The sequence below is a fragment of the Nannospalax galili genome, unplaced genomic scaffold (assembly GCF_000622305.1).
Source record: "Nannospalax galili isolate Female #2095 unplaced genomic scaffold, S.galili_v1.0 scaffold210, whole genome shotgun sequence".
Classification (NCBI taxonomy): domain Eukaryota; kingdom Metazoa; phylum Chordata; class Mammalia; order Rodentia; family Spalacidae; genus Nannospalax; species Nannospalax galili.
The window spans coordinates 2,982,371-2,996,954 of record NW_008329365.1 but is presented as its reverse complement, the minus strand read 5'-3'; the positions used below and the strand labels follow the sequence as shown (position 1 = coordinate 2,996,954).

The 14,584-nt window shown below is 44.7% G+C and overlaps 1 protein-coding gene across 2 annotated transcripts in view; it reads left to right on the top strand.

The window, feature by feature from the left end:
- Window positions 1-14,584, top strand: part of Etv6 (ETS variant 6) — a 258,623-nt gene that overhangs the window by 109,848 nt on the left and 134,191 nt on the right. The window contains exon 2 of one of the 2 annotated variants that reach the window (XM_029565778.1): window positions 2,214-2,340. In XM_029565778.1, coding sequence (XP_029421638.1) covers window positions 2,214-2,340 — 127 coding nt within the window. Of the gene's footprint in view, window positions 1-2,210; window positions 2,341-14,584 lie in introns of both variants that reach the window. The other variant, XM_008837629.3, reaches the window with a different exon arrangement.

Genomic DNA, 14,584 nt, shown 5'->3' with positions numbered 1-14,584 from the left:
CTTTGAATTTGGTTTCAGGGCCAAGGGACTCCTCTCCACCCCCTTGCACATTTGATAATATTAAAGAACTTTCTTTCCAAAACGTGTTCCCTTTCTTTTTTATTTTTTGGCTGTTTCTTGTAGCCTGGGCCGCCCTTGAACTCATCTTCTTCATCTGCCACCCTGTGGGTGTGCACCACCATACCTGGCCAACTCCTTTTTGCTTTATCTTAATCTAGGATTTTCTTTTGCTCCTGAATTTTATTTCATAATGTCATCTTAATGATCTTTCCTCCCAGCTTACTTTTGGACCCATGCGCCCCATTTTCCTTTGTCCAGTCAAACCACAGAAACTAATGGAAGTTAGGTTTATATGTGGACTGTAAGTCAAACTCGTTCATATTTCCACCGGAGCTGCAGATTGTTCTGACTCTCTTGTTGAACACAGCAGTTGGTTTCAGGTTGTTTTTGACATTATTTTAATGTGAAACTATTTAAAACGATGGTAATAACCCTTCCCAGGTCAGTTTGCTGTATCTAGTCTAGCAAACACTGCTTGTTTGAAGTCAAATGTATCTATTGCAACTTTCCTCATATCCTTCTCAGCGATAAGTATCTTCAGTTACTAGCAAACAGTTTTTTTAAAGAGCTATGAAATACTTCAAAGAGAAAGAAAGCAATTGATTGTGATCTGGAGGAAGAAGGGAGGAGATACCAGTTCACCTTGCAAATAATTCACTGTTAGGAAGGAAGAACTTTAAACACTGGATATTTTTGTTTGTGATTACTATCTAGTGAGATGGAGGATTTAAAAAAAAAAAAAAAAAAAAAAAAAAAACTGCCAGTCGTGGTGGCACACGCCTTTAATCCCAGCGCTCGGGAGGCAGAGGCAGGCGGATCTCTGTGAGCTCAAGGCCAGCCTGGTCTACAAAGGGATTTCCAGGACAGGTGGGGCTACAGGGAGACCCTGTCTCAAAAAAAAAAAAAAAAAAAGAAAACAATTAAATCAATTGGGCCTGTAGTTCAGTTGGTACCATTTACCTTGAATGCACAAAGCCCTGGCTTTGATCCCAGCACCAAATAAACTGGGTTTGCTAGCACATGCATATAATCTCAGCACTTAGAAAGTAGAAGTGGGAGGGTCAGAAGTTTGAGGCCATCCTTGCCTATGTAGTGAGTTAGAGGTTAACCTGGCCTATGGGAGATGCTTTCCCAGAAAAGAAAGACAAAACTAAATCTAGATCTTGATCTTTCCACTTGCAAGCCATCACTTTCCCACTTTCTGATTCTGTGTACTCTTACTGGATTTGAGGACACAGTCATACTTTGATTAGAAGCTAGGAACCTTGCCAGAAAAGGGGAAGCTTAGTTTGAAGGCATTGGTAATATTCATTATGTGACTTGGAAAAATATTTTCAATATTTTATTTATTATTTTTATTTTATGTGTAGGAGTATATTGCCTGCATGTATGTAAGTCCACCCATGTCGTGCAGTGCCTGAGGTCATAAGAGGGTGTCAAATCCCCTGGAACTGGAGTTATGGACAGTTGTTGCCACCATGTGGGTGCTGGGACTCAAACCCAGGTCCTCTGCAAGATCACCCAGTGCTCTCAACTGCTGAGCCATCTCTCCAGCCCCAGAAAAATAACTTTTGAGAGTTGTTTCAAAGCTGCTACCAGACCTCTTTTTTCATTCACTCACCTTGCACCTCTATTATAGGAATAAAGCACTGGTGTGTACACCTGTTGACTTAATTCCAAAAGAAAAATCCCATTTTCTTTTTTTTTTTTTTTGGTCTTTTTGAGACAGGGTCTCCCTGTAGCCACAGCTTGGCCTGGAACTTGTATGGAGAACAGGCTGGCCTGGATCTCACAGAGATCTGCCTGCCTCTGCCCCCTAAGTGCAGAGGTTAAAGGTGTATGCCACCCCCCACCCCCCGATGCTAGACATTTGAAAGACCACGACATCACTTACAGCATGTCCAGTCTGAAGCCAGTGGGCTGCACACATCCCACGATAGCTGTAAATATAGCCCTACACATTTGTAGATGACAGGGCCATGTCACAACATGAGACGATTGACCACCCCTGGCAGGGGATTTCTTGGGCAGCTGATGTCCCAGGAGTCCCAGCCTTTTGCCACCCAAGCCCCCTGAGGTAATTTCACACATCCATTGCAACCCTTTCATTTTCTTTTCCCCTCCCCTCTTCCTGCCCTTACTCCTAACAGCAGGAACGAATTTCATATACACCTCCAGAGAGCCCAGTGGCGAGCTACGCTTCCTCGACTCCGCTTCATGTTCCAGTGCCTCGAGCGCTCAGGATGGAGGAAGACTCGATCCGCCTGCCAGCGCATCTGCGTGAGTGTTCACTTTCCAGGGGATGGAGGCTGGGAAGGAAAAGGACGGATAGGCTGCTGGACCAGGTGGCTCCAGAGAAGAGCAGGGGCTCCCAGTGAGGGGCTCTAGGTCTCAGATGGTTTTCCCGGGACTTGGCCAGCTGTCGGGACCCTTTCACACTCATCCCATCCCATCATGCCTCTGACAAGTTTAAGATTCTTGTCCCTTATTTCTCAGTATTTTCATTTTCATGCCAAAAAAGAATCTGCAATATATGGCAGGGTTAACAATCTCCTAGAGGGCCAGATGATTTTTTGTGTGTGTTTGTGTGAAGTTTCTATCTCTGAGTTCATCTCCTTTTTCATGTTTTCTTTGATCTAGTGACTCTGTTTCTGATTCCTCAGACTCCTTTGTTTTTGAAATTCTGTTATGTGTGTGTGCACATGTGTGCCTGTTTGTGCACGTGCACCCATATGCACATCAAGGCATGTATGTGGAGATCAGAGGACAACTTCCAGGAGTCAGTTCTCTCCTTCCATCATGGGCTCCAAGGATCGAACTCGGGTCATTAGGCTTGCCCTGCAAGTGCTTTTACTCTCTATATCTTCCCGGCCCACAGCGCTGTTGTTAAGCCGCATGCTCTTCTGTTCTCTAAGGTCCCTCTCCCTTCTCTTTTCCTGGCTACTTTTCTTTCCTTTGTTTTTATGTGCCAACCACGTCCTATCCTTGGCCCCTTCTTTTGATCTACTTCCTTCTCTTCTTTCTCTTGGCCTTACTTTGCCTCAGTAGATTCACCCTGTTCTCCTGTATCACACTTACCCTTGCTTCTACTGGGTCTGTCTGAATCTTCAACTCCATTTTGGCAGAGTACCAGCCCAGTCTATGTGACCGGTACTAGTCTCTACAGCCTTGACCCCTGCCATGTCCTTTTTGTTTGTCCCTCCACGGCTATCCATAAAATGTGTTGGAGCATCCAAAGAAAATGAATCACCTGATTCCCCCCTGATCACTGGTTGTCAAAACAGAATGCCAGATCTGAATGTTGTCCTGAGGCTCTGGAGGGCACTGGAGCTCCCCCTTGGCCTTTTCCAAAGTGATTCCCAGTGATTTAAATGTGGCACAGTTCTGCCTACGCACTGTTACTTCCTGGCTGGCACAATTCTGCCTAGCCCCGTCCCCTCTTGGCTGGTGATGATCCCTAGATTTTTCTGTTATCCTCAGAAGATGCTGTGCTCAAAGTAGAAAAGTAGAGAAGAGTGGGAAACAGGATGCAGGCTCAGAGAAGATGATTGGAATCCAGCACCTGGGGATGGGGGCAGGGAGCTGTTCTGGGTCAGCATAGCTGGCTTGTTCCTTCTGCCCACTGTGAGGATAATTGGTGGGATTCTTTCGAGGAGTTGCGTGTATTAGAATCCTCCTTCTTCCCCATGAATATTTGGACTGTGTTGCCTACTGTGATCCAGACATCCCTGTTTCACGTCTCTGCTGGATAGCTTTAGTGTCAGCTTTAGTGTCTACACCTGGGTAGAAGGAGCCTCATTTGGTGAATTGCCTCCATTGGACTGACCTGTGGCTTGGGGCATCTTCTTGATTATTGAGTGATTCGGGGAAGGCCCAGCCCACTGTGGGTGGTGCCACCTCTGAACAGGTGGGCCTGTGTTGCATAAGAAAGCAGTCTGAGCAGGGGCCAAGGGAGCAAGCCAGTAAGCAGCCTTCCTCTATGGTCTGTGCTCCAGTTCCTGCCTCCAGGTTCCTGCCCTGAGTTCCTGCCTTGGGCTCCCTGATGGACTGTGACCCGGGAGATATAAGCCGAATAAACCCTTTCCTCCCCAAGTTGGTAGTGGTCAGAGTGTTTTGTCACAGCAGTGGAAAAACAAAACTAGAAGAGAAATTAGGACCAGAAAGTGGAGTATTGGCTGTCACAGACCTGACGTTGATGTTTTGGGGAGGATTGTGGAAGCGTTTGGAACTTTGGGCTGGAAAAGCCATTGAGTGCTCACAGTTTGTTGCTGTGGAGCTTGGAATAGTTATGTTGAAAGAGTTGTAGACAATGGAGGCCTGGCTTGTGATACTTCAAAGGGAAGCGGAGACTATCAGGGCTGTTTGTGTGATATTTTGAATGGAGAATCTGTGGGTTCTGGTCAGCTGGGGCTGAAGAATCAGCTGTGATTAAGAAGAGACCAGAACCTGAAGCAAAACAAGTAAATACTGGGACAATTGATGCTGGTTAGCTGGGGCTGAAAAATCAGCTGTAAGTAACAAGAGACCAGCACCGCTGTGAAGTCTTCTGGGAGGTATTTCTTCAGGGTCAACGCACAGAAGTTGTGGTACAGTGTCCATCTCAAGCTGGAAACAGGACTTGATAATTATCATGTAAAGAGTCTCCTGCATGGTTGTGGTATTGAAAGTGTGAAGGGGTCACAGAGAGCAGGTGAAGCTTGGCACCCTGAGAGGCCAGGAAAGGCCATAGGTGCAGCCTCGGTTGCAGTGAAGGGGTCATGGAGAGAATCTGAGGCATTGCACTCTGAGAGGCCAGAAGAGGCCATTGGTGAGGGTGCAGCCTCAGTTTCAGTGGAGACCCCAGCTTTTTGGAGATGCCAGGACCATGGGATGACCACCAAGGGTAGCAGCAGATGTGGAATGGAGCTGGTCTGCGTCTGTGAGAAGAGCTGTGTATGCTGTGTATGACAGAATCAGAGCAGTGGATCTTCCAAAACCCTTTGGAGCCTAGAAGATCGTGAGTGAATCCCAGATGTCCAGCCTTGAGCTATTTTATTGGACTTAGGTTTTGCTTAGGTATGCCCAGTTCTTCCCTTTGAAATAAGATAGTACTTGTTTTGGATTTTACCAGAGCCGAGAGTTAAGAGGTTTTTAAGAGACTGAACTTTTAAGTGTTTGGGTTTTTTAAAGGACTGTGGGGCTTTTAAGGTTGTACTGTCTTATGTTGTGATAGTAATGTTAACATGTCTTGGGGACAAGAAATGGAAGGTTGTGGTTTAATAGTGATGTGTTTATGTGTTAAGTTAACAAGGAGTCAATTGTGCTGGATAGCTTTAGTGTCACCTTGACACACCTGGGTTGAGGGAGCCTCAATTGGGGAATTGCCTCCATTGGACTGGCCTTTGGCCATGTCTGTGGGGCATCTTCTTGATTATTGAGTGATGTGGGAGTGCCCAGCCCACTGTGGGTGGTGCCACCCCTGGACAGGTGGGCCTGTGTTGTATAAGAAAGCAGGTTGAACAGGGGCCAGAGGAGTAAGCCAGTAAGCAGCATTCCTCCATGGCCTGTACTCCAGCTCCTGCCTCCAGTTTCCTGCCCTGAGTTCCTACCTTGGGCTCCGGATGAACTGTGACCTGGGAGATGTAAAACAAACCCTTTCCTCCCAAGTTGGTAGTGGTCAGAGTGTTTTGTCACAGCAGTGGAGAAATAAACTAGGGCAATTTCTTAAGCAGGGAGATAAGACACAGCCCCACTGTCTATGATCTAAGAAGAGGTTGTGACTGTAAAGCTGTGGGCACCGTCATCCTCAGAAAACTGGACTGCTATGGTACCACTGCAGCAGAGAGCTGGAAAACAAACAGCAGCTGAGGAGTTTTCTTCCAGATACTGCCCTGTACTTAATCTGTTTGCTTCAGGAATGTCCACTTTGAGGTAGAACATCTTCATGCCATGCACGCAGATCACCTCTACTAAATCTCACTTATCCAATCTGCAAATAATTACTGATTGCCTGTGCTCTGCCAGGCACTCTTGAGGTACCCAGGGCACTGAAATGCAGAAAGTAGACAGAACTCCCTGTTTCTGTACAGCGTAAATTCTAGTACAGAGAGAGAAAAAAATTACATTTATCCCAAACAGGGTGGGGAATTTTCTTCCACACTTTTTTATTCCTGTGTTTTGCAGTGTCCTTCAAGGGGCACTAGCTCCTGATGTGCCCTCTGGGTGCCTGGGTGACATTCAGAAGTTCTATGCTGTAGAACTGTCCTTAAGAAACAATCATAATACAAGCAGGCAAGCAGACTGAACTGACAATTGGATCTTAATTCTGAGTTCGTTCTGCCTTTCAACTATAAGTTGATCAATTATTTCAGGTTTTTCTTCATTTTTGTGTTTGGAAAAGAGAATCTCTTTTTGAGGGGGAGGGTAGTCTCCCTGTAGCCCCAGCTGGCCTGGAACTTACTATGTAGACCTCAATCTCACAGAGATCTGCTTGCCTCTGCCTCCTAAGTGCTGGGATTAATGGTATGTCCCACCATGCCAGGCTGGAAAACAGGGAGTCTTTAATAGTCCATCTGACTTTGAAAGATGACAAAGTCATATCTCAGGCGACCAACACTTTGGTTTCTCCTTGAGTATGCAGCTTCGTCATTAAACCACCTCCTTCCTGTTTCCCTGCATATCACAAGCTACCGTGATGTAGGTACAGTGCACTGTCGTCATAGTTAATTATTGTGGTGTTTTCCTGTACTGGGCACTATAAGAAGCCCTGTATATAAATGCTTTTATTTCATTCTCACATTACTATCTATAGAGTTTTCTTTTTATCTCCCCATGTCACACATAAAGGTTTAGAGATTTTTTTAAAATTTACAGTTCTGGGAATCAAACCTAGGACCTTGTACACGTGCTAGGCAAGCGCTCTACCTCAGAGCTACATTGCCAGCCCAAGCTTCAGAGAATTTAAGTATTTTTTTCAAGTTTGATCACATAGAGTTAAATTCACATTCAGTATTGTCTAACCCAGGGCTTAGATGCTTAATCCTTATGCCATGAAGTATGCATTTAATCCATAGTTTATATGGATGAATGAATTTAGGGTTGATGCTTAGTCAGTATACACTGATATGACCCCAACATTGGTTCGTGGCTGGAATCCATTTCAACTGTTATTCTGTCTGTTGCTGAAGAACTTGCACATCACCCTTGGATGGATGGGTCCTCACCTAGATAATTACCCACGGTAGAGTTGTAGCACATTACTGCTGACCTGGGGGCATAGTCAGTAGTTAAGTATATGGATTCAGGTCAGGACAGTGGCTTTGCATGAATGCTTCAGCTATGACTATCTAGCTTAAGTGATACCTCTCCGGGGTAGCCTGCACGATCCCTGTGGTGACATGGTTGGTTTCAACATCTGGAACGAATCCTCTGAAAGTGGAGGTTCCCAGACTCTAGCTGTCTGCCCTCTGCCGGGGTTTTCCAGACCTCCCTCCTCCCTCCTCCTTCTCCTGGTCCAGTGCTTTCTGCTCCTTATACAGTTTTGAGAAGCTCAGAGCCCTCGGACTCTGTGAGGCCGGGCCACACACTTGAAGATGCATCCCAGCTGAGTTTCCAAACCTAAAAGAAAATAAATACTCTAACAAGGGAATTGGGTTACTGCTGTTTTAATCTGAGATTCCAGACAATTCCCAGTAGAATGCTCATGGAAAGTACGGGGAAGAATCTGAGAGCCAGGACAGCAGCGGGACATTTATGGTATTACTAGGTTGAAAGCATTCTCAGCGGCTTGTTTTAAAGAGATACTTGCCGTCCTGGTATGGCTCCACTGGCTTTTCACCATTTATCATCGATTCCCAGCTAAACTCTTGCTTTAACTATTTCTTTTTCTTCTCTCATTCTTAAATCATAGTACGTCCTTGAAAAGGGAAAGGCGGGCATCTAAGAGCTAGGATTGTCTCGGAGTATCTTACCATTGTGTTCTGCAAGCTCCAGGCTAGATTGAAGGCAAATTAACAAGCTTCTGAGAGGTAAAAAGAGATGCTTTTCCTTTCATTTGCAGATGTGATAAAAGGAAAGTGATAAATAAAGCAAGTTGTTAAGTGATGGTGATAAAGGGCTGAAATGATACACAGAGAGGAAATATAGGCCTTGGAAGGAAACAAACCCAGGCCCATCATCCTGGTCAGACCTAGTGTCCAAATTTGCCAGATGATCTCTTCAACAGTCCTGGCACTGAATAACCTGCTCACCAGAAGAACAGATGTTTTTGAAGAGGATGGAAAGGGCCTAGTTTTCATATTTATAAAGAATAGTGAACTGTTTTTAAGCGAGGGGAGAAGGATTGAAATACAATAGAAGTTCCCATTTTCTTTATTATGTGTGTGAGTGTTTTGCCTGCTTGTGTATAAATGCATCTGTGCCATGTGATGCCCATGGAGGGCAGAAGAGGGTGTTGGATGCCCTGGAACTGGAGTTATGCATGGTTGTGAGCTGCCATGTGGGTGCTGGGAACTGAACCGGGTCCTCTGCAAGAGCAGCTGGTGCTCTTAATCACTGAGCCGTCTCCATGCCAAAGTTCCTATTCTTTAAAGTGTACATCAGCCTTCTGTCATGTTTGAGAACACTTGAAGGATCCCAAGGTTGCCGGGTCAAGTTCACTGTGGATTCATCATTGCCTGGAGAGGGGAAGCCTTTTCTCCATTAACCAAGGCCTGGCTGTGTGAAGGAGGGACTTTCTCTAATTTGTGGGCCTGAAAGCCACCCATGGGGACATGAGGCATCACAAGGCGGCACCACTGCAGGCCAAGGCTACTGTGTTAGCTTTCCATCTCTGACCAGATGCTTGAGCAAACATACTTAAAAGGAGGAAAGTTCTATTTTAGCCCATAGTCTCAGTCTGTGGTCACTGGCTCCTTTGTTCTGGGCCTTTGGCAAGGCAGAACATCATGACAGGGAGCATAACGCTTCTAGGAAGCAGACTTAAATGGAAGGAGACAGAAAGGGAAAGACTGGGACCCTAACAGCCCCTTCCGGGACACACTTCCAATGATACGGCTTCTTCTCCCTAGGCCCCACATCCTAAATGTCCCACCACCTTCTAATAACATTGTAGGCAAATATCTAAGCCTTTAGCCTATGGCTGTCTAGGGATGTTTAAGATCCAAACCATAACAGGTTCATAGTATGTTCGTAGAGGCCCTGTTAAACATTAGATCTCAAACTGTGATAATCTAGGCTGGGCTATACAGTAGCAGTATAAATGTTTCAAATGCATGGAGCAGAATTTAAATAATTAAATGTTTTCCTTTAAATCTCTTTTAAACATGCTTATCTCACATTTAGTTGATTTAATCACATCTAATCATAAGTCAACGTTAATGCCATTTGCCTGAAGACTTTGTGTCTTACTCTGTCCAGTTGGCCTTCTAAAATCCCTATGAGTTGATATTAAAAAATCAGAACCCAAGACTCATCCATCTTATTTAATAGGATACAATTATGATGTTGCCAGTTAATAAATAGCTATAATAACTGCTCTGAGTTTTCTAGAGTCAGGACACCAGAAATAGTCCCCTGACTCTCCTTCCTTTCCTGGTGACTCTCTCAGAATTCTTACCTTAGTACTCCTGCTTGTGTCTGTTTAATCATTTAATTTAATGCTGTCCTTCAAAGCAGTACGTTGCTATTTTGCGTCCTCAGCAGAGTAACCGAGTTTTAGACAGTTGTGTGGCAAACAGGGCTCTATTAGAACCAGCATGTACAGAAAGATACAGTGCCTCTCTGTTCTCATTAGCTGGAACTGCAGCTCTGTATAGTTCCCAAGTTATGTTTGTTAATACTGCAGCCATGGGAGCAGTATAATCATAGTTAATATGTTATGATGTTATAAATGAACAAGATGCATTCACATATAATAATCATGTGACAGTTCTTGGAGTGATCCTGATCTTGCTTAAGGACAGTAGAGTTGTCCAGGTTCACAAAGGATGGAAAGGGTCTAACATGATTTCTACTTCACAAATCACACATTATTGTTCTCAGGAGGAAGCCTACAGGTAATGTCTCATGAACTTGAAAATTGGCCAGTGAACGTAGAAAGGCATCCGTGAGTGGGAGGGACCGGGGCAGGCATGACTCAAGTTGACACTTTGTCATTCATAAGTTCTGACCCTCCAGCAGGCTAGCATCTTCCTTTCAGAAGAATGAAGTGTCAGGTTTGAGAGCCTGTCTCAGTGAATAGCTTATTCTGGCTTGGCTCAACTTTTGTGGCTGTCCTCTTTACTTTCTGGTGAGCTTTGGTTGAAATTCATTTTTTCAAGCCGGGTGTGGTGGTGCACACCTTTAGTCCCAGCACTCAGGAGGCGGAGGCAGGTGGATCTCTGTGAGTTCAAGGCCAGCCTGGTCTACATAGTGAGTTCAGGTCAGCTGGGACTACAGGGAGACCCTGTCTCAAAAAGACCAAGAAAATAAAATAATAATGGGGCTGGTTATAAAGATCTTAGAAGGCCAGCTCTGAGAGTGGGGCATAGCCAAATATCCACACAGAACAGCATTTTACAGAGGTGACCTGGCTGTTACTGCCACCACATTCCGAAGTTTCCAAGTCAAAAACCTGTAGAAAGACCCATGGGCCCAGCTAGACCTGATCAAGTTTCAGTCTCACAACTGCCTCTTCCTAGTAGAAAGATGATTCAGCTTCTTTAAGACTTAAATTCCTAATAATGTCCACTAATGAGAGGATTTTATAAATGGCAGAGTTCATGTGTGTAACACTGGCATAATGCCTGGTAACAGGGGGCAGGTAACTCCCTCGAGGTGCACTGTGGTCCCCCATGCAACTTAATAGATGCCTTCTGTGTTTTCAAAGTCTGTGGGAAGCATGCATGTTGCTGCATGTTTATAGAGAAAGGACCTGGAGTTCTCTCCACGTTAATACTGATTTTGACTTAAAATGGATGTATGCTTTATTTCCCCACTGTCATGATTAGTGAGCTCAGTTTTGTCACAAGCCCTTTCCTATCCTCACATCTGTCCCTCATTGTGGAACTTTGTCTCTTTCCCTGACCTTCCTTCTCTTTTCAGATCGACCAGGTCCTCCCATGTCCTTGGCCATCATCAGTGTTACAGAGACGGCCTCTCCTCACAGCTGCTTGTGACGTGTGGTGACGTCACCAGCAGAGTTGCTGCAAGGGCATGGGGAAGAGTTGATTTCCAGTCACTCTCCTGACAAAGCAGTAATGACTTCTGGCAAAGTTGACTAGCCACTGACATATTCTCTTATTCCCCCTCAGCCTTTCTTTCAGGCACCTTCATTTTTTGTATTCAAATGCTTGGAGACTCAGTTTTCCTTGCAGGGAAGGTCCTGTTTTGCTGCTTCAAATGTCTCAAAGGGAAAGAAAAAAAAAAAAAACAAACCAAAAACTCAGCAGAACAGCCAGGATGCTTTGGAAGGGAAATTTCCTTTTTGGGTTTGCTGTCTGAAAGAATTTCCGACGCAGGCAGGCATTAATTCCTAGCTCCATGCTTCCTGATAAGGAAGCAGCTTCAATAAATGCAGCTATTTATAGATGTCTCTCTGTCTTTTTTAAATATATAACCAGGGGTTTATTGACCTTTTCTTTCACTTCACATTTCATGCAGTGAGCTCTGTGTACATTTAAGGCAGTTCCTCCAGCATAAGCTCTGACTCCTAGGGGGAAGGGGAGCTAAAGGCATGGCCACCTCAGTGTCAAGGGCTTTTACATTTTTGGGGGGAGTTCTGAACTAGGCATTTAGAAATTATGGGCGCCAGGTGTGGTGGTGCACGCCTTTAGTCCCAGCACTTGGGAGGGAGAGGCAGGCGGATCTCCGTGAGTTCAAGGCCAACCTGGTCTACAAAGTGAGTTCCAGGCCAGCTGGGTTTACAGGGAGACCCTGTCTCAAAAAGATGCCCCCCCTCCTAAAAAACAAAGTCATTGGCAATTGGTTGTCCCTAAGTGGTGCTTTGGGTTAGATATGTATATTACTCAGGCTTTTGTGTGTAGCTGTGATATAAATAATAAATAAAGAGCAGTGGAGAATACAGGGGATAAATACCTGAGAGTAATGACTTGAGAGGAACTGTGGATTTAGGGTCATTGCTTCAGAATGTTCAGTCTGTGGTTACTGGTTCTGTGTTTCTGGGCCCATTTGAGGCAGAATATCATAGCGATGAAAGAGGAACTACTTCATGGTGGACAGGAAGCAGAGAAAAGGGTGCACAGGAAAAGGCCAGCACGAGATACAGTCCCAAGAACATGTCCACACTCACGAGACTCTACCTTTTACTTTTCCCATCTCAGTACTATTACCATATTAAGAATGCATCATGGAATTCTTAATTCATTAGACCAGAGCCTTCATCATGGAGTTGTCCCTGGAAATGCCTTCATGGACCTACACAGAAGTGTGCACCGTGACTCCTTTAAACCTTTCCTTTTTTAAAAAATAACTTATTTTTTATTTTATGTGTATGAGTATATTGCCTGCATGTGTATAAGTGCACCCATGTCATGCAGTGCCCTTGGAGGTCAGAAAAGGGTGTTAGATCCCCTGGAACTGGAATTACTACAGATCATTGTCAGCCGCCACGTGAGTGCTGTGAACTGAACCTGGATCCTCTGCAAGATCAGCCAGTGCTCTAACCTCTGAGCCATCTCTCCAGCCCCTTCCAGCCTTTCTTAAGCCAGTCAAGCTAACAATCAAAATTAACCATTGCAATATGTGAACCCAGAGATGCCTGATTTTATTCAAGACTCCACTTTGAAAGTTTAAGTAGAAATAACAAAAACCATGGGGAACCAGTCAGTTTTATGAAGAGACTTGAACTATTTCCATTTCTTCTCTACTACCTCCCTTTGGATTTTTTCAGTCTTGAGAATCTCAAGCCTTTCTTTTGATGCAGCAGGGTCCTGCACATTGAGGAGTCCTGTCTGTACATCCGTGGGCAGCCTCACATACATGTCCATCATACTTCCTGGCAGGTATTGGCAGTGTTCCCATATGATGTTGGCCTGTGCTGTGCTTTCCTAAGTGCCTCTCTACTTCCTCTTCATTCACACCAAGCATTGACTGAGCTGACTGACTGTATACAAATATGTTAAAATTTCCATTCTCAAATTGCAGATAGTTTCTCCCTTTTTGCCTCATGCCTGAATTGCATCTCGTTTGTAGCTCGTGGAGTTTCTGGCAAAAATGATTTTGACAGCTTCTGGAGGTAAATCTTAACAGAAACTTCCAGATGTTACTGGTTTCAATGTCCTAGGTAAAGTTGGATTCTCAGTTAGTTGTGCTAAGTATGAATATTTTGGAAGTTCTTGAGTAATTTGGGGTTCTTTCTCTGATTTCTTCTGAAACAAAGGTAGAGGGGGATTTGAAGGATTTAAGCAGGTCCTGACTCTGGCCACATGCCCAAAGAGGATGACCAAGTATTATTAGTCGCCTTGGCCTGGCACTCACTGCTTCCATCTTGGGTGGGTAGAATAACTTCTTTGGAAATTGTTTTCTATTTCTGCTTTCTGTAATGCATGGATGCTAAGAGCTGTCAAATGGGGCTCTGAGATTCCAGTAATAGAACTGCAGATTGCAGGTACAGATGATGGATAGAGAACTGTCTGTGGGTGTGTGGTAGATGCAGAGGGGGTTCCCAGAAAGAAAGGTCCGCCGAGGCAGGCCTGTGCAGGGAATGCTTGGTTTTATCAGAATTCTTAACCCTTTTAGAGAGGAATTCTAACTAGTGTTATAACAGGTTTTGGGGTTTGTTTTTTTGTCCTTTTGAGACAGGGTCTTCCTGTAGCCCCAGCTGCCCTGGTACTTGCTATATAGACCAGGCTGGCCTTGAACTCACAGATATCTGGCTGGATCTGCCTCCTAAGTGCTGGGATTAAAGGCATGCGCCACTACGCCTGGCTTCATAACAGGTTTGTTTTTTTTTTTTTTAAAGTGCCTGTGGAACAAATATTAAAGTGTGTTAAATAGTACTTTGTTTATTTTTTGAAATAGTCTCATGTAGCACAGGTTGACCTTGAACTCAGGACATGCTTGAGGCTGATCTTCCTGCCTCCAACTACCAAGTGCTGGGATTACAGGCATGTGCCATCTTGCCTAGATCTTAAATATCATTCTAAAGGTGAGAGAGAGAGAGAGAGAGAGAGAGAGAGAGAGAGAATGAATATATGCTCCACCTGTCAGCGTAAGGAACTTTGCTTTGTCCTGGGAACCATTCCATGGTCACCTGTAAATAAGTTCCTAACACTGGTCCAGGGGCTTTTGGTCTTTCTGTGTCACTGACGTGAAAGCACTAAGAGTCACTACTAGGTTTTGAACACTTTCTGTGTACCAGGAACTTAAGCATATTTGAAGCTCAGAAGTGGCACATTGTGTCCCCAGGTCTTACACAGAAAGTGGAGGAACCATGACTTCAGTCCAGACTTCTAAAACCCAGCCTTCTTTTTCATCGAGTTGCTTCTTAAATGTGTTAGGAACCAATGAAAGTTACTTCATTCTAGCTGTTGGTTAGGAGGAGAAA